At 39.5% G+C, this 19,944-nt stretch overlaps 1 protein-coding gene across 14 annotated transcripts in view; it reads right to left on the bottom strand.

Moving 5' to 3' along the window:
* The window catches only part of LOC147347588 (cytidine monophosphate-N-acetylneuraminic acid hydroxylase), a 291,879-nt gene that overhangs the window by 22,510 nt on the left and 249,425 nt on the right, over window positions 1-19,944 (bottom strand). For 8 of the 14 annotated variants that reach the window (XR_015152310.1, XR_015152311.1, XM_086369953.1 and 5 more), the window contains 7 exons: window positions 18,964-19,055; window positions 11,276-11,385; window positions 8,911-9,101; window positions 5,186-5,333; window positions 4,776-4,857; window positions 3,892-4,029; window positions 1,013-1,148 (listed from right to left, as the gene is read on the bottom strand). Coding sequence is in view for 9 of the 14 variants with exons in the window: in XM_086369953.1 (XP_086226079.1) it covers window positions 1,013-1,148; window positions 3,892-4,029; window positions 4,776-4,857; window positions 5,186-5,333; window positions 8,911-9,101; window positions 11,276-11,385; window positions 18,964-19,055 (897 nt within the window). In the remaining 5 variants the exon portion in view is untranslated. The remainder of the gene's footprint in view (window positions 1-1,012; window positions 1,149-3,891; window positions 4,030-4,775; window positions 4,858-5,185; window positions 5,334-8,910; window positions 9,102-11,275; window positions 11,386-18,963; window positions 19,056-19,944) is intronic. The other 6 variants (XR_015152312.1, XR_015152313.1, XR_015152314.1 and 3 more) reach the window with 2 other exon arrangements.

Below are 19,944 nucleotides of genomic sequence, written 5' to 3'. Positions count from 1 at the left end.
TCTCTTTACATCTTTTAACAGATGCTCATCACCGTTCAAGACAGTATGGAGTGCAAAATATCACCACAGTCCAGTTCCTCAGTTCTTGGGTATTTCCATATAGTGTGATGTGTGAGAGCTGTAAATGGCAGCAAAATCTTTGTGTCTGCTCCTTTTCCCATTGTTTAAAGGACAGAACTGATGCTCAGCCAGGAGGCATAATAGTTGCTAAAATATTGAAATGGTTCTGTGCCATTTGGTTCAGAGCTGCCTCTCTGACTGTCCTTCTTGCTGTTCCAGTCATCTGACCCTCCCCTGGGATCTCCTGGCCCTTTCTCCTGACACCAAGCAATCAGAACAGATACCAGGTAATGCTGGATCAGGTCTAGAGACTCTGCTCCTCCAAACTTCATGTGACCATTAAAATGAAAACCTTCAAACATTCTCAAAGAAAACTCACTGGCCTCCAAAAAATACACTTGAAAAACAAGATCTAGAAGTTATGCTGCTGCAAGAGAAATCCTTTCAGACACTCAAAAATGAGACTATAACTTGATAATGATACACTCTCTATTCTGAGATATAGTGTGGTGTAGAGAAAAGAGCTCCAGAGCTAAGCATACCAGGATTCATTTCTTAACTCCAGTGTTTCCAACAGAGTGATTTGGGCAAATCTCTTAGCCCCTGAGTTTCAACCAACTTGAATAGGCATAATGATACCTACCTTACAGTGTCATTGAGAAAACTAAATGACTTGATTAAATGCCCCAGTTCAATTTCTAGTGTATACTGAATACATATAACTTGCCTTTATCCTTTCCAGGATCCTTCTGGACAAAAATCTATCTGGATTAACTCTAGCTGCCAAGCATTGCTTTCATTCATGCTCTCCGTTCTCAGGCAGCTTGTTAAATAAACTCCAGATTTCTACCAATTATTCTCTCTCATTCTGTGTTGCATTTACAACTAAATCATTCATCCCAGAATACATTAACTCGTGTGTAAATACGTTATACAAAATGTCCAGCCATACTTGTCTGAGGGGTGGGATTCCACAAAATACCCAGCAAAGGGGCAATAAATTCGGGGTTGTAGGTCCTTCACCAGCCGAGCCTTGTAGTTCAGGAGTTTCTTCCTTTCTGTTTTAATGAACTGGGCTTTCCATTCCTCTGGAATGACAGGGTTTGGATTAGTCTCCTCTGTTCAGAAATCCGAGAAAAACAAAAGCTCTAGTAGAGAAATCTTTCAGGAGATAAAAATTGACAGCTGACACTCAGATGTAGACCAAAACTCTTTGTCATTAGTGGCTTTATTATGCAAATTTCATTTGGTTACTAGGAAAACGTTCCTGAATTAGCCAAGGACACTGAACCCTCTCCTTGTTTATGGCAATTCATGTGGACCTAGCTGAATACACAGGGTGGCACGTATAGTTGTACCTTGCACGTATGTATGTTTTAAGAGCACTGTAATTCTCGTATTGCTTAATGCTCTTCTAACATGGAAATGGCTTTGCTATCTGGGTGGATTATAAATGCAAAGCACGTTTGTTACACCCTGGGGGTGTGCAGTGGTCAAAGGTCTGGATGTTGGAGTCAGTTAAGACTTAGGGTCAAAATGCAGCTCCACTACTTAAATTCTTTACGTTTGTTTTCTCCTCTGTGAAGTGGAATTGTGATGCCTACCTCACAGCTTGTTCATTTGCTCATTCATTCATTTGCTCAATATTTATTGAGCACCTACTATGAGCCCACATGGTTCAAGGCATGGAGAATATAATGATGAACAAGAAAAAGCAGTTCCTTGCTCTCATGGAGCAGTCATTCTAGTGAAAGATGCAAATAATAAATAAGTAAATAAGTTTATTTCAAATAGTGATGATCTAGGAAGGAGGTAAAATAGGATCATGGGATAGAGAGTGGCTGGGGTGAGGAGGTGGGTATTAGACAGGGCAGTTAGTGGAGATGACATTGGCGTCATCGAATACAGACAAACATAGAAGAGGCATTGGCCACTGTGCGGAGGTCAGGGGTAATAGCACTTCAGGCAGTGGAAACAGCACATGCAAAGACCAGGGCATGGATGTGCCTGGTGTATCGAGTCTAAGGAACAAAAAGCAGGCCAGTATGGGCTGACATTGGTCAAGCAATGGGGATACAGACAGTAAAGGAAGTTGAGAATTTAGGCAGGGCCCAGAGCATGTGGGATACTGTGTCAGGGAACTGCTCCTCCTCCTACTGCTACGAACATCTGTTGAACACAGACAAGGAGACAGGAAAAAAAAAAACTATCCATAAGCTAGACCTGATCACTATTAACATTTAATTATTAATGTTCTGGTATATTCTGGACCTTCTTAAATATATGTGCACATGCACACACACACATACACATACTCACATAAGAATGACATTCTGGGACTTCCCTGGCTCAGTGGTAAAGAATCCTCCTGCTAACGCAGGGCACACGGGTTTGATCCCTGGTCCAGGAAGATCCCACATGCTGTGGAGCAACTAAGTCTGTGCACCATAACTACTGAGCCAGCACTTTAGAGCCCAAGAGCTACAACTACTGAGCCAAAGCACCGCAACTACTGAGGTCCCCATGCCTAGAGCCCATGCTCTGCAATAAGAGAGGCCACCACAATGAGAAGCCCATGCACCGCAACTAGAGAGTAGCCCCAACTCACCGCAACTAGAGAAAGCCCATGCACAGCAATGAAGACAGTACAGCCAAAAATCAAATAAATAAATCTTTAAAAGAAAGGATGGAATTCTGCCAGCTACCTTTAGTAGGTATATGTTGCCTCCCCAGTCACATTGTTAACCCACTAAGGACAGCACCTCCCTTCTATGTCTCACATGGTGACACATTGGGGGAAGCAATGAATACAGACTTAAGAGAAGAAAGGAAGGAACTGTACAAGGCTTTCTTCATATTGCAAGTAGGGCATTTCTGCCACATCATTAAACAGAGATCGCTTACAAAACATATGCATTTATTAAGTGAACATATATTAAGCACTTTCAATGCTAGTATTGAGCAAAAGTGTGAACAAAATGTACCACTTACACACCCTCCCCCATCCCAAACCTAGCACTACACTTAGACCCAGAGCAGAAGTGCTTCTTCCTTGGATTGCACATTTTTTCTAGCTTTGAGATAAAACTGATGTGTAATTTTACATAAGTTTAAAGTACACACCATGGGGATTTCATTGCATGCATGCATGCCTAATGATTACACAATAAGGTTAGCTTATTACCTCCATCACCTCGTTACCATTTTCCATGTGTTAGAACACATAAGATCTGCTCTTTTAGCAACTTTCAAGTACAGAGCACAATGGTGTTAACTGTAGTCACTATGCTGTACATCACACCCCCAGAACATATTCACCTTATAACTGGAAGTTTATACTCTTTGACCACTATTTACCTATTTTCCCTGCTCCCCAGACCCCCATAACCCCATACTTTAGAGGGGCTTCCTTTGCTCCATCCCTCCCAGTATGAGCATTCCACCAAACCAAGGGCATATGCCTACCTCAAGGTGCCCACACTCTATTCTGAACCTCATACCAAGAGCATTTAAGCCTGGATTACCAATGTCAGACCCTTCCTGTTCTGCTCTATGGTCTACATCAGGAATCCAATTGATCCAAATGATTCTTTTTCTTGACTTATCCTGAGATGCTCCCTAATCCCCTTAGTGTTTCTTTCATGCCCCATTAGCACGCTTTGAGCTGGGAACTTTAGTCTGCAATCTGTGATTTGCAAGTCTGGTTTCCCAGTAAGATTGTAAGCTTCTTGCTGGGAAGAACCATGTTTTAGTTATCTTTGTATTGATTTGCAAAGCATTTAGCAAAATGCCATGCCTGCTCCCTGGCATCACTTCGAAATAAAGTATTACCAGTAAACTTTCCACCACTGAAAGTCATTGGAAAGCCTGATGCTCCTCCAGCAAAATCACTCATCATTAAATCAACCTTCATAGGCAGCCTTCCTCCATTGGGTCTGGTGCAATCCACTGTATTGAGTATCTTATGACCTGTGGAAAAATTATGCGTCATAAATACTCAAGGTGAAATCTTGAACACCATAGTTTGAAATCCTAGGCCAACAAAATCAAACTCCTCCTGACTGATTTGGTTGGTTCTGGATGAGGATAATAACCTTGATTTCCTTCAAGATCATAGACAGACTACTTTCCTTAGCCAACTATCTTCAGATGTTGAGCTCAAATGATGCAGGGAGGAAAAATAACCAAATCAACACAAATCTCTCAACCTTTTGGAAATTCTATTTAATAACTGTTGGGGTAAAGCCATCTCTTCTCACATGAAAAGCAGAAGTGTATGATTACATTGCATTATAATATGTCAATATGAAAGTAAAACACTTAATAAAGGCAGTTTTGAAGATGTTCAGTTCAGTTCAGTTCAGTTGCTCAGTTGTGTCTGACTCTTTGCGACCCCATGAATCGCAGCACACCAGGCCTCCCTGTCCATCACTTATAGGGGTAATATAGAGTATCTCTTCCCTTATGAAAAAAATCCTTGCACCTGTCACCACACAGAGTATGTTACTGCTAATTTTTTCTCTGAGTGACAGATTTTCTGAGATTATCTCAGTGACAGTCCATTTTCCTAAGACAGGGATAGAACATACTATATCTTATGGAAAATGAAGATGGAAGAAGAAGATGAAGATAGGATGGAACTTTGGATAGCTATCATTATCCTTCCTACCAAGAGTATGTTTCATTTTTCATTGCTGATGAAAATAAGAAAATACCTTTGTATTCCACAATAATGCAAGTGTCCATTTCAGGATGAATGCCATCCATCAAGATCATGAATCGGAGATTTTTGTCTACCTGGAATTTAACAATAAAACCAACCACTGTTTATGTCAGTTTGGCTTTTTGTTCAATATTTGAGTAAATGATCATCTCTTCTGGAAAGAAATCCCTTTTATTCAGAATTAGATTTATTATCCAGTAAAGTCATGCCATTGATTTATGGAGAGAAAAGCCACCTTTTATTTTAGCCCAAATAGAGATTTATACAGTAATACATACTTACATAGTACTACATATGGAAAAAGTAAGTCATTGTTTCTTCAGTATTAAAGCAACTACCTCACTTAAAATTTACCCCCAGAAAATATAACTGAAAAGTGTGGAAAAAACACTGATATCTGACCTGCTGCCATATTCCAAATGGCACTACATTGATATTAGTCAACTGGACACCACTCTGATTCAGATTCCAAAATACAGGTCTTTCTGTTTTTCCAACATAAATGGGGATATCTGGTCTTCTCCCAGCAAGCTTCTTCAGTGTGGGGTAACTAGGATCAGAAAGATGGGAAGTTTGAAAGGTGAAAAAACTGGATCATCTAGTATAAGAGACAGCTTGCCCCTCACACCAACATGTTGACCAAGAAGCAAGGAACGGAAAAACCAGACCCTCCCGAGTCCAAAAAACAGGGTTTTCCCTCAAGGTTGACTGTAACAATGAGGGGAATTTCCTAGCAGATTCCTCTTTATTGGGAAAACATATCATATACCACAGCGTATACATCTAACCAGGAGTGCAAATTCCATTTTCCATACTGATGCTGCTTTGAAAAAGGGTAGTTCTAACAGAAGGTACAAAGTGGAAAACTCCTGCTTGAAGAGGTTTCTGGTAGGTGAAGGTCTCCAGAATCTTCATTTTTTCTCACCTCTCAACCAGCAGCTCCCAATAAAAGAAAGGTCTTGGTCAGAAAACGAGGAGAACCTGTGAATTGCCTGTCATTAGGGGTGCTTTTTCAACTGTCAACAGATTGATAGCCACATGGTGGCATGTAGAATGAATGATTTGTCCTTAAGGAGAGTCAGTTACCAGCTAGGCAAGACAGTAAAATTTAGTGTAGAAGAAAATAACATTCACCATTTGGAGTAATTCCAACTCAGTATACAATTAACCATCCGAGCACTTTTGAACATCTTCACAGATTGTCAACTCTCATTTCCGAGTATTCATTACATCAAAGGATTATATGCTACTGTGGGGTGTGGCAAAACATGAATAATAAACAAAAGGCTGTTTAGGTAACTCTTATATATCAATCATGGTCTTAGGCATTTTCACTAGTATTTTATTTATGGTATTTTATTTCTTCTCACCAAAAAAAAGAGAAAAGCTCTATGTTTTTGTTTGTTTTTAATAAATGAGAACACATATTCAGAAATATATGGTTAACAAATAGTAAATTGGTATTAAAATTCAGGTTTTATGATCCTAAACTTAGTGCTTCTTCTACTAGAAGGCAATTACAACTTAAATGAATATGCTGTCTGGCTTAAGAATCAGACTTGTGCATAGAGTATAATATCAGGTGAAATAAGACACTTAATAATAAGAAAAGCATAAACAAAATCAGCATATCAGCACTTATTAACTATACTTAATAACTACTCATTAACTAATATTCAAGTTCCAGACCTATATTAAATAAGTAGAATCTGGAGGGGAAAAAACCGGTATGTTTTCTTCTTTAAAAACAAAGGCTTCAAAAAATCAAGGATTCTTTGAATAAGTCTTCAATCTCTGGGTTAACCACTTAAATCTACTTTAAGGGACTTTGGGAGTTAGGATAGGTTATTCTAAAATCAATGTTTATTGCTTTGTGATTTTTAAATTGTTGATAATTCTCACTGGCATCTATAAGTATTATTCATTATGATACTCATGTGTGCTGCTGCTAAGTGATTTCAGTTGTATCCTTCTTTTTGTGACCCTATGGACTGTGCCTGCCAGGCTCTTCTGTCCATGGGATTCTCCAAGCAAGAATACTGGAGTTGGTTGCCATGCCCTCCTCCAGGGGGTTTTCCAGACCCAGAGATCGAAACCGCATCTCTTACATCACCTACATTGGGAGGCAGGTACTGTATCACTAGCACCATCTGGGAAGCCCAATATAATACTCATGTATTTACATAACAAATCACATTTGTTTGACTAAAGACTGTTTTCTACAGCCCAGTACACTGGGCTTTCCCCCTTGCTTCTCCCTTTGTAGCTCAGACCGTAAAAAGTGCAGGCGACCGGGGTTTGATCCCTGGGAAGATCCCCTGGAGGAGGAAATAGCAAACTACTCCAGGATTCTTGCCTGGAAAATTCCATGAACAGAGGAGCCTGCTGGGCTACAGTCCATGGGGTCACAGAGTCTGACACAACTGAGCAACTGACACACAGGACCATGGACATCTTTTAACAGGTACTATAAAGCAAGCACTTAGTTTATGTGATACTGTTTTCTCTATACCACCTGCATAAAATTAGCTCCACATGCTGTTATTACACAATGCGTGAACCCAGAACTTTCATAATTCTGCAGTTGTACATCTTTGGTTCCAGAAGCTTGCATGGATCAAAGGTATCACGCAGTCCATAGCAGATTTTTAATCTTAGCACAATATCTCTGTGGGTGATGTTCAGTTTTTGTGTATTGCAGGTAATTTGTTACTAAAGCAGCTAACTACTTAAGCTTTTAGTTTCCTTAAAGAGGAGAGAGAGAACATATTCATGCCTTAGAGATCTCATATGCTTTCAATATACTTTCAATAGAAAAATCAAGGGGCCGGTCAACCAGCAAACATACTTCCCCTCATCATGGACATTTCTATCAAAGAGTCTCCTTCATGTGAACTTTGTCACCTAAAGTCACAGCAAAGAAAAGTAAGGTGAAATTGCTTCATGTTAGAACAAGTGGGCAGGGCTATATGTTTATATCAGCACCCTAGAAGCTGTGACACAAACTTCTAAATAAGGATGAAGAAGGAGGACCCTGAAATGAAACCAGGGGTTGGAAATCTGACCCCATCTCTTTTGGTAACCGTTCATTTGCAAATGGCTGTGGTTTTATAAATTCAAGCTTCTCTTTTCCCTTCCTGTTGATGATTATAAATTCAAGCTCCTGTTTCTACTTCCTGTTAATGACCTGGGTTAAGGAAGTTTCAGTTCCTATCCTTAGCATCACACAGCTGTGGTTTCAGTAAAGGATGAAGTGGACTCAGAGTTCAAAAGGTGGGAGCTCATTGTTGAAATGCTATGAATCAAGAGTTGGCAAACCACAGCAACCTGCTGCTATAGTCTATGAATGCCTTTTACCTTTTTAAATGGTTGAGAAGGAAATCAAAAGGACAATCCTATCTGGTGATCCATGAAAACTTTATGATATTCACATGTCATTGTCCATAAATCAGATTTATTAGAAGACAATCAGGCTGACTGAGGACCATTTATGGCTGCTCTTGTACTACCACAGCTGAACTAAGTCACTGTAACACCAACCATATGGCTTGTAAAACTGAGAAGAGTTACACCTGTGTACTGGTCCCTGCCATAAAAGTTGAACTGAAAAAGGGAGTCAACATTGATGATCCTTAAACCTAGACTTTTACCAAGTAGCCTGAGGGTGGGAAGTGACAGCGTGGAGAGTTATTAACTCCTGTCTTACTCCCACAATGGCCCCTTTTGCATTTGTAATGGTATAAAGCATGAAAATATCGTCCCTCAAAGTTCAGTCGGTAAAGAATCTGCCTGCAAGGCAGGAGACCTGGGTTGGATTCCTGGGTCGGGAAGATCCCCTGGAGAAAGAAATGGCAACCCATTCCAGATTCTTGCCTGGAGAATCCCACTAACAGAGGAGCTTGACAGGGTTGCAAGAGTCGGACACGACTTAGTGAGTAAACCACCAAAGCGTGAAAACACTTTAAACATTATGCTACACAAACATACGCATTTATCCAAGTTAGTTCTCTTCTCATCAGCCCCACTGAATCGGCCTCAAATTGATCAGGGATCACAAAAGAACCTGAAAACCAGTGATGCCGTTACTGCAGCATTTCCTTCAGAGTTCAGTGCTCAGACTTCATTACCTCAGGTGGTCTGAGTGCATGTGACTGATGTAAATTAGGTCCGCTTGGCACAGCCTCTCCAGCCAATCAGATGGAGGCTCATGTAGTAACCACCATCCTCGGGCAAAAGCAGGACCCGTTAACCACGGGTCAAACACCATCCTCTTGTCCCCCAGCTTGAGGTCCATGCAGGCATGAGTAAGGTATGTTATCTGTCAGAAGACAGTGAGAATCAGATTATTGAGTCATCGTCAGTCAGCAACAATGAACTGGGCTGGTTAGTGGACAAGTCACATTGGAAAACTTTGCTCCTGAGCATGTTCAGTGAGGTGGGGACCTTTATATAGAAAACAACTCCTGGTACACATTACTGCTTTGTTAGGAAAGAAATACTCGTGGTGGATTTCAGGTGTCAAACCGATTCATCCAGCTCTACTCTATCTAAATTAGCTCCTAAATGCTTATTTACAGTCTGCACTGCAAAATATCTTTTGCCATCAGTCTTTCAAAGCACAATTTACAAGGAAAGGCCATTAGAGATGTGATGGTAGATACTTAGGGATTTAAATGCCAGACTGGCTGGAAATAGCCACTGAATGAATGATGAATGATTCTTGGTGGGTTTGAGGCAGGAGACAGGTGGGCCCTGGCTGGGCAGCTGGAGTCTGTCCCCTGTGGACAGATACTCCAAGACAAAGATAATAGGAGGAAGGAGGAGAAACTGAGCCCTGTCCAGATAAGAGGTAAAAAGACCACATGTTCTTCATTCTTAAGGTCAAGGAGACCTTCCAACTACACGCGCAGAGAGGCTACTCAGGTCAAATAGGGAGGGGACACCACCACGTGGTAAGTGATGTGAACCTTCCCGTAGGCCTCCTCACTAGATCCACCTTGGCCAAGAGATGCAGGTGCACACATAGGAGGACCCTGAGGTGAACCAAACATGACTCAGAACCCAGCAAAGCAAGACGACTGGCCAAAGGAAACCCCAAAGAAATGCCCCATACAAGTGATTTAAACTACCACAAAGGCATGACTCTTTCTCTCTGAGCCCTCTATCTATTCACATGTACATCTTTCCTCCTAATAAATACTTTATCTGTTTCACTATTTTCCATCTCTTTGTTGAAATTTATTTCTACAAAGCAGACAAACCAGGGCCACTGGCCCTCATGGTCCAGTGGCTAGGATTCGGCATTCTCACTGCTGCAGCCTGACCTCAATCTCTGGTCGGGGAACTGAGATCCTTCTTCGAGCTGCTACAGGTGGAGGCCACACGACGTGGGGCTGGCATAGCCACACAGCCTGGAGAAACAGGCTTGTGAGACTTTTCTCTTCTAACTTACCTGCTGACTCGCTCAGGGAGTCAGGGTCCTCTGAAAATGGCTATAAACAATGACTTAGAAACTGGCACAGACTCGAGGATTCTAAATTAGTGCTTCACTCCCTTCCTCTGATCTGGCACACTCATCGGATAAAGGAAAACACCCAGCAGCAGAGGGGCGGGGTAGAAACTCCAGGGTGAGAGGCCAAAAGCGAGGGTAAGGAGAAGTCAACAAATCAAATTCAGATGATTATGCCTATTCTGGATAGGGTCCCTTTTGCTTCCTCAGAAAAGTAACAGCCCATTTCCACAAGCTTCCCAGATACATCAGAAAAAATCATTTTGGATTGTTTAATTCTCTCAAACTACCAAAGCATTTTCTCTGGAGGAAACTCTTTTAAATGTAGGAAGTGCACAAGGTTTGTAAAGATCTCAGGGCAACATGCAGAGATAAGACAACTGGTCGTTTAATCTGACAGTGATTTGGAATCAAGGGAAATTTCTGAATTTCTCCCATAGTTTTGCATGACTCTCCTTTGGGACCTCTGCTAAAAGTTTTTCTGCCTTTTTTTTTTTTTTTTCTGGATATATTACCTTGTGCTGCTGCTGCTGCTGCTAAGTCGCTCCAGTTGTGTCTGACTTTGTGCGACCCCATAGACAGCAGCCCACTAGGCTCCTCTGTCCCTGGGATTCTCCAGGCAAGAGTACTGGAGTGGGTTGCCATTTCCTTCTCCAATGCATGAAAGTGAAAAATGAAAGTGAAATTGCTCAGTCGAGCCCAACTCTTAGCGACCCCATGGACTGCAGCCTACCAGGCTCCTCCGTCCATGGGATTTTCCAGGCAAGAGTACTGAAGTGGGTTGCCATTGCCTTCTCTGATATTACCTTGTAATCCCTGCCAAATTCTCGGTGTTTCTAAAAAATTTGCTCAGGAGTTCAGGATAACTATACTATTAGTCCTAAGTAGCCACATCCAAGAATATTCAAGGTAATATAAAATATATATGTGTGTGTGTATCTTAGTTTTATTTTTAAGATAATTATAATTTAATGTTTCCTTACCTGAACTTCCCCAAAAGCCAAATCTTCAGGAGATCTGGGCTCTGAATCCCAGGGGTTAGGAGGATTCAGTTCTAGAAGCAAAAGTTCATTTTCTTCACTCTCTTCCACAACTAGAACCAAAGGGGAACAAATTTGAATTAATAACAACAAAATTATGTTTAAAAAGCATCACTGAAATAGAAATGTATGGCTCAGATACTCAGAGTACAAAAATCAAAGGAAATCAGAAAGAAAAAGCAATGCTAATTTAGGTCAAGCAATACCTACTGAGATGAGGGCTGAAGACTGACACCCATTCATTTCTTTTATTCATACTACACTTAAGGAGCTCATGGAATCTCAGGCATATCTTAAGCTGAGTGCTGGGCACATGGTGGTTTATTATTTTTATATCTTTTAAATACTGTTTAAGAATTTAATAGAAGCACATTAATTAGCATTTTCCTAATAAGAGTTATCAACTTATTTAATAGCAAAACACAACTGGCTTTCTTAATAAAATCAGAAATACACAAAGGACATTTAATATCACCACTATTATTAAACTGTGCCCTTGAAAATGCAAGCAATACAATAAAGATACATTTTATTATTATTTTCAGGCTATATCATTGCTGGAAAACAGTGTCACGAAATAGAAAGAGTGCTGGATTTGGAAACATTAGGGTGGGGATTGTGACTGAGATGCTTATTATCAACATCCTGGGCTGCAGTTGCCTGATCATAAAATAGAGTTATGACACATACTTCATAGAGTTGTTGTAGACAGTAAACAATATAAGAGATCCAACAGTGTCTAGCACTATGCCTGGCACAAAGAAAGCATTTAATCAATAATAATATTATTATGGCAATTATTTTATCTTTCAAGAATGAAGAGTTAAAGAGAAAGCTCAGTATTGATAAGACTATATACTATTAATAACAAATATCAACTCAAAAGTACAAAGTATTATGGTAGATTCTCAGAAAACTGCATTGATAACCACTCGTAAAGATTTTCCTTCTTTAGAATTGTTCTCTCTTAAGAAAAGCAGGAAAAGAAATGTGTGTGCTCAGTTGCTCAGTCGTGTCTAACTCTTTGTGACCCCATGAACTGTAGCCCACCACGCTCCTGTGTCCATGGGATTTTCTAGGCAAGAATACTGGAGTGGATTGCTACTTCCTACTCCAGGGGACCTTCCCAACCCAGGAATTGAACCCATGTTTCCTGCATCTCCTGCATTGGGAGGTGGATTCTTTACCACTATTGCAACCTGGGAAACCCTAGTTATTAAGTAACAGTTATTAAACAGCTTTAATATTCTAAGAGAGGGTGGAAAAGGAAGGGCTATCTAACAATGGTGCTGTGCAACTGGTTATTTAAGTATTCTAGTTTATTATCTAGTTTATTAAAGACACAATGAGAAGCTTCCGAGTGGCTAAAAATAGACTATCAAAGGGAGGACTTCTAAATTTAATAGCAATGGAAACAATTCCAGTGGAAAATCTGAATATATACAAATGTAAGATGAAAAAGTTCTACCACCAACGAAAACTGGCAAACATGTTTGGAAAATATATTAGCATCATACTTGAGAAACAAGCTTAATTTAAAACAACAGTGATGCTATTTTTTTGATTCAAATGAGAAAAGTCTGAAAAACTAAGAATGCCTCAAGCTGGTAAAGTATGAGGAGAAAGGAAAGCTTATTAACTATAGTTAGTGGGAACAAAAACTGGGTCATTCTAAAAAATGGACTGTAATGCAATACATACTAAAGAATGGATGAATGAATAATGGACTCATTTATTCATTTAGGACCTCAAGTAAAGAGGACCAGGTTAACCATATTTTTTAGTTCATGACACATTATACTCAGTCCAGGCAAAGCTACTTACTTACTTATTTATTTACTTATTCCCTTTATCTGTTTCTCATTGTTATTTCTCTCTCCTCTCCTACAGGATTATCATTTAAATGCTCATGCAAAGTATGCATTATATTTTATGTGTGCATTTTAATTCATATAAATGGTACTGGGTCTCCAGTCTGTTTCTTACTCTTTTTCACTCAATACTCTGTTTTTAAGATTCTTTCATGTTGCCACGTGTACATCTAGTCCACTTCCTCTAACTGTAAGTTAGTATTCTGTGGTTCACCACATTTTACTGATTTACCCTCCTTGACTCCATCACAAGATTTCTCCGGTGCATACACAGAAGTGAGACTGATGGATCACGGTGTATGGTCCATAAACCTCCTCTGACTAGTCACTGTTGGATTATTCTCTACCATAGCTGCACCGGCCACATCTCCGCCACATGCATGAAGATTTTTATATCTTTATATCTCTGACAACATTTGGCAGTTCCTTGGTTTATTTTTACCAATAAAAAAACCCTACAGTAACATCTCATTGCTTTGGTTAGCAGTTTTCTGATAATTAACGAATTTAAGCATATTTTCATATGCTTATTGACCTTTGGGGATTCAGTTGTAAAATGCTAGTTGATATCTGTTCTTCATTTTTGTATTGAGCTTCCTATCCTTTCTTGTCAATTTGCTTTACTTAAGAGAATGGCAACCCACTCCAGTATTCTTGCCTGGGAAATCCTCTGGACAGAGGAGCCTGGCGGGTTACAGTCCATGGGGTCACAAAGAATCGGACAGGACTGAGTGACTAACCCCTTTCGCTTTCTTCTTATATGCTAGAACATATTCTCCTGTTGGTTGTAAATATTGAAAAATAATCACCCAAACTATTATATGTCTTTGTCTGTGTCCTCCATTTAGCAGAAATCTTTAGTACTGATGAGTTCATATTTACCAGGGTTTTGTGTGTGTGTGTAGGCGGGGGGTTGCCTTTTGAGCTGTACTTTTGAAATGCTGTTTGTCAGGAAGTCACCAATCTCTAGGTCACAAAGATATTCTATACTTCTTCCATTACTTGTACGGTCTTACCTTTCTCATTTAGGTTATTAGTCCCTGTGGAGCCCATCTTTACGTTAAGGTGTACAAAATGTTAAATATGGGTAAATACATTAATTGGGTGTATGTGTGAACGGCGCTCAGTCATGTCCGACTCTTTGCAACCCCGTGGACTGTAGCCCATTAGGCTCCTCTGTCCATGGAATTCTTCAGGCAATATGCTAGAGTGGGTTGCCATTTCCTTCTCCAGGGGATCTCCCTGATCCAGGGATCAAACCCAGGTCTCCCACATTGCAGGCAGACTCTTTACTGTCTGAGCCACCAGGGAAGCTCCCCCCAAAATAATTACTCATACCCTTTTGCCAGTAATGCAACTATCTTACAAAAATAACTCCAAAAACAGAGAAGTTCTTAAGCATAAAGATCACAGTTTTGGTTTTGAAGGCAAAAAAAAAAGAAAAAATCTGTGAACAGCATAAATGTCAACAGCAGAGAACTGGCTAAATAAAGTTTTAATGTAAGCATACTTAAAAGTATGTATATATAGAATCTGACATATTAACAAGACAAAAACAGGATACAAAAATAATATAGAGAGTAATTATAATTAGTTATAAAAGTATGCCTAAAAAGATGACTGAAGATGGAGCTAGACTGAAAATCAACAAAGAAACAGAAGACTTGAACAACACTATAAACCAACCAGACCCAACAGATAACACTCCCCCCAAATACAGAATACACATTCTTCTCAGGTACATGTGAAATATCTCCACAAACCAGTACAAACCATATGTTAGGCCAAAAAACAAATGTCAATAAATTTAAAAGTTTCAAGTCATATAAAGTATGTTCCCTGACCACAATGAAATGAAATTAGATACCAATAAGAGAAGAAAGTTGGAAAATTCAGAAATATGTAGAAACAAACAATATACTCCTAAATACAAATGGTTTAAAGAAGAAAATCACAAGAGAAGTTAGAAAATACTTTGAGACAAATAGAAATGAAAATATAACATGCTGAAACTTATGGAATGCAGCTAAAACAGTATAGTGCATATAATGAAATTTATACCAGTACACATCTGTAATTAAAAAGATCTCAAGTAAAAAACCTAACCTTCCATCTCATGAAATTAGAAAAAGAGGCATAAACTAAACCCAAAACAAACAAAAGAAAGGAAATATTTAAAAGAGCTAAAATAAACAGAATTGATACTAGAAAAATAAGAAAAAATGAAAACAGGAATATGCTCTTTGAAAAGATTAACAAAATTTTCAAACCTTCAGCTAGACTAATAAAAGAGAGAAAGGGCTCAAATTACTAAACTCAAGAATGAAAAGGGATGCTACTATCAACTTTACAGAATAAAAAAGAATACAAGGAAATATTATGATTATTATACATCAACAAATTGATAACCCAGATGAAATGAGAAATTCTTAGGAAGAAACAAATTAACAAAACTGATGAGAAGAAATAGAATACCTGAGAAGACCCATAACAAATAATAGATTTAATTAGTAAACAAAAACCTTCACAAACATTAGTCTAAGCCTAGATAACTTCACTGGTGAATCTGACCTAATGACTAAAGAAGAACCAACACCAATACTTCACAAGCTCTTCCAATAAATAGAAGAGGAGGGAACACTTCCCAACTTACTTTATGAGGGCAATTTTATTACCCTGATCCCAGGACCAGACAAAGACATCTCAAAATAGGAAAACTACAGACCAATGTTCCTGACAAATTTTGTTGTTGTTGTTTAGCTGCTCAGCCGTGTCTGACTCTTTGTGACCCCACGGACTGCAGCCCACCGGGCTCCTCTTTCCTGCCTAGGAAAGAATACGGGAATAGGTTGCCATTTCCTACTCCAGGTGGTCTTCCTCACCCAGGGATCAAACACGTGTCTCCTGCATCGGCAGGCAGATTGTTTACCATTGAGTCATCTGGGTGGGAGTCCTTACAAACATAGACATAAAAATCCTTAACCAAATATTAGCAAATACAGTTTAGCAATATAAAAAAGAATTGTAGCCATGGCTAAGTGGGGTTTATGCCAGCTTGGTTCAATACAGAAAAAACCACAGAGGCATAAAATAGATTATTGATTGCCAGGGGCCGAAGGAAGAGGGGAATGGGAGTGACTGCTAATAGTTAATAAGGTTTCTTTTGGGGATGATGAGAATGTTCTGGAATTAGAGAGTGGTGGTAATGGCTCAATATATGAAAATATTAAAAACCATTGAGCTGCATACTCTAAAAGGGTGAATTTTATAGTACATGAATTATATCTCAATTAAAAGAAGGAGGAGAAGGCTGGGGAGAGAGAGGAAGGGGACCTTGGTGACAACTGGAAGAAAAGATACCTAAACAGAGGTTGTCTTGAGGTGATGGGAGTTTAGGTGAGCATCTTCTTCCTTCTACTTTCCTGACTTCTACCTTTTTAATGATGATCATATCCCGTGAAAGAGAAGGACGGCTTGGTCTCGTGTGAACTGAGATTATTCAGTTTTATGATTATTATAAATAACAATTTTTTGTGGTAGGGAATCACTACAGCATTGGTAGCACTGGACGAAAAGTGGACTCAGTTAAAATTTTCCACTCTCTCTGCATTTCCTCACTGGGGCAAAAGCTGAAAACTTCAGTGCGTCTTGTTACCACCTGCCCTCCACTGGCCTGCTGTCACCTCTGGCCAGAAACCCTCTACATCAGTTTCCACCTTCGATCTACCTTCCATTTGATCAACTTTCTGCTGAGTGGGAAATCCCTTCCTCTTGCTCCAAAGGTCCAAGTCACAGGGGAGATATGTGGATTATTTAAGACGTACATTAAAAAAAAAGTCTTTTTTTTTTAATTGGAGTATAATTGCTTTACAATGTCATTCTAGTTTCTGCTGTACAATGAAGTAAATCAGCTAGAGGGATATATATATATACATATACATATCTGTTGCTATATATATACATCTCCCCTCCCTCTTGGACCTCCTTCCCACCCCACCTCCAATCCACCTTTCTAGGTCATCGCAGAGCACCAAGCTGAGCTCCCTGTGCTAAAGAGTAGCTTCCCACTAGCTGTCTATTCCAAAAGACTTAGAGGTGTTGTAAAAGCCCTTAAGCAGCTATAAATTTCTGGGTTATATACTCATTAAGTTGATAGTCTATTGTCCTCTAACTTACACAGTTTAATAGTTTCAACCTTTGCTTCTAACCTGTTTTCTGCCAAATGAATTTAAGAGTATTTGTATAGTGCCTGTTACTAGCTTCTGTTAACAAGCAGTCTGCAGGTTTCCTAAGCTAGCTCAACAGACATGGAATGGAGCTTACTGGCAAAAGAAGCTAGAGGTCCAGACATCCTTTCGAGGGATGGGGAAGGATGCACTTGCCATCAAAGGAATTAGCAACTTACCCCAGAATAACCTGCTGTCACATCTCTTTGGGGGTGATTGGGAAAGGACATGCACCTCAGTGACACCTCTGCTCTGGGAACTGGGAGAATGCCTTGGCAGGCCACACCCTTCTTTAAAAAATGATTAGGAGTTGGTCTCACCAAGACATCTGGACAACAGTGGCCCTAGTATCCTATCCCATGTACAATAATTTGAGCCTGAAAAAGATGTTGAGCTGGTGTAAACACAGTTTCCAGTCTGGAGGTCCAGGCAGGGAGCCCTCCATTTAGCTCCCTTCACAGATAACCAGTGTTAAGACTGCCCTCATCCACACTGCTTATGCATATACATTTCTCATAATTGTGTCTTACTATATGTAACATTTATAATCTGCTTTTTTGCTTTATCTATCAAAAATCTCTAATTATTTAATTCCTTCAATAGTATCACTTTTAAGACACAGTGGAATTATTTTTAATGTTTTGATTGTTTTAAATCTTTCTCTTTAGACAGTATTGCTATGAATGAACATTTTCATACCTATATCTTTTGACATATCAAGGATTATCAAGACCTTAGGAAACAGCCTTGGATGTGGAATTGCCAGGTCAAAGGGATGCATATTTTTCAGTGTGTTAGGAAACCCAGTGGAGAGTTTTAAGCAGGGGAATGACATGAATTAATTTTGATTTTTAAAATATCAGCCTTGTATACCTGAAGGGCTTCCCTGGTGGCTCAGACAGTAAAGAATCCACCTGCAGTGAAGAAGACCTGGGTTTGATCTCTGAGCTGGGAAGATCCCCTGGAGGAGGGCATGCAAACCACTCCAGTATTCTCGTATAAAGAATTCCATGGACAGAGAAGCCTGGCAGGCTACAGTCCATGGCATCACAAAGAGTTGGACACGTTTGAGCAACTAAGCACAACATAGCACAGCATACCTGAAACTAACACAACATTGTAAATCAACTCTACTCCAATATAAGATAAACATTAAATTAGAAATATATACCAATCTGGGTGCTATAAGCAGAATGAACTGCAGGAAGTAAGCACAGAAGCAGGAAGTCCAGTCATGCAGACAAAAGATGACTCTTTCTTATCCATCTTTGATTCTCTTAATACCCAGGACAACGGTTTACACCTGGCATGATCTCATCAAATGCTTACTGAACAAATGAATGAATGAACGAAGGGACCTTCTGAAGAAATTCTGTTTAGAATTTTCAGTGTTAGCTATTTTTAAAAGACTTAATGTCCACAGGTTAAAATCAGAATGTAACCAAAGCTTCAAGTGAAATTGGAAACAAGTTGACAAGAAGGTCCCCAATAACAGTGACAGCAGAAAACATTGATCAATATGGAAGGTATTTACCTAGTTCATCTTGGCAGAAGCTGCCTGGAGGGTTGATATACTTCATGGTGCTCACATCCAACTTCCAGTTGTGTTTTGTGCATCTAACAGACCTGGATGAAAAATTGTCCTTAGGTTTATGAAATGGTGTAAATAAAAATTAACCTTATTGGGCTTACATGCATTATAAACAACTACAGTTGGTTGAACACAAAATTCATGAGAGGAAAACTATTAATAGCTAAAGCTCAAATATCCAAGGAAATATAGACTGATCATCAGTAGGTAATTTTAAAAGTGAAGATAACGGCTTCCCTGGTGGTTCAGTGTTAAAGAATCCGTCTGCCAATGCAGGAGACACAAGTCCGATCCCGGATCTGGGAAGATTCCACATGCTGAGGAGCAGCTAAGCCTGTGTACCGCAACTGTTGAACCTGTGCTCTAGAGCCCAGGAGCCGAAAATACTGAGCCCATGTGCAGCAACTACTGAAGTCCAAACGCTCGAGAGCCTGTGTTCCACGACAAGAGAAGCCATCACAATGAGAAGCCTGCGCAACAAGAGAGTAGCCCTACTCCCCGCAACGAGAGAAAGCTGCTCAGCAACCGAGACCCAGCATTAAAAAATGGTAACGAATAAATTATTTTAAAAATTGTTTAAAAAACAGTGAAGATAAATGGCACATCACAAAATAATACATGTTAGAGATCAACAGAGCCATCAGAATAAAGTCACCTTTAGGGATAGCTCTCATAAAAAAGCTAAGTTGGTTTAAAGCCAACTGAGGCCAATATGAGGATAGAATGTAGTGATAAAGACAAATCTGTGATTTATGATCACTCTACAAACCTTGGTCCCTATTATAGTGTACCGAACCTAAGTTCAACTCGAATTAGTTTAAGATTTCAGAGCATGGTTGCCAAAATACAGGATGCCCAGTTAAATATGAATTTCAGATAAATAACAATTTAAAAATATGTCTCACACAATATTTGACATACACT

Source organism: Bos grunniens, chromosome 23 (genome assembly GCF_055505025.1).
Source record: "Bos grunniens cultivar Pamir isolate PY7600 chromosome 23, Bosgru_T2T1.0, whole genome shotgun sequence".
Classification (NCBI taxonomy): Eukaryota; Metazoa; Chordata; class Mammalia; order Artiodactyla; family Bovidae; genus Bos; species Bos grunniens.
This window is presented reverse-complemented; position numbering and strand designations above follow the sequence as displayed.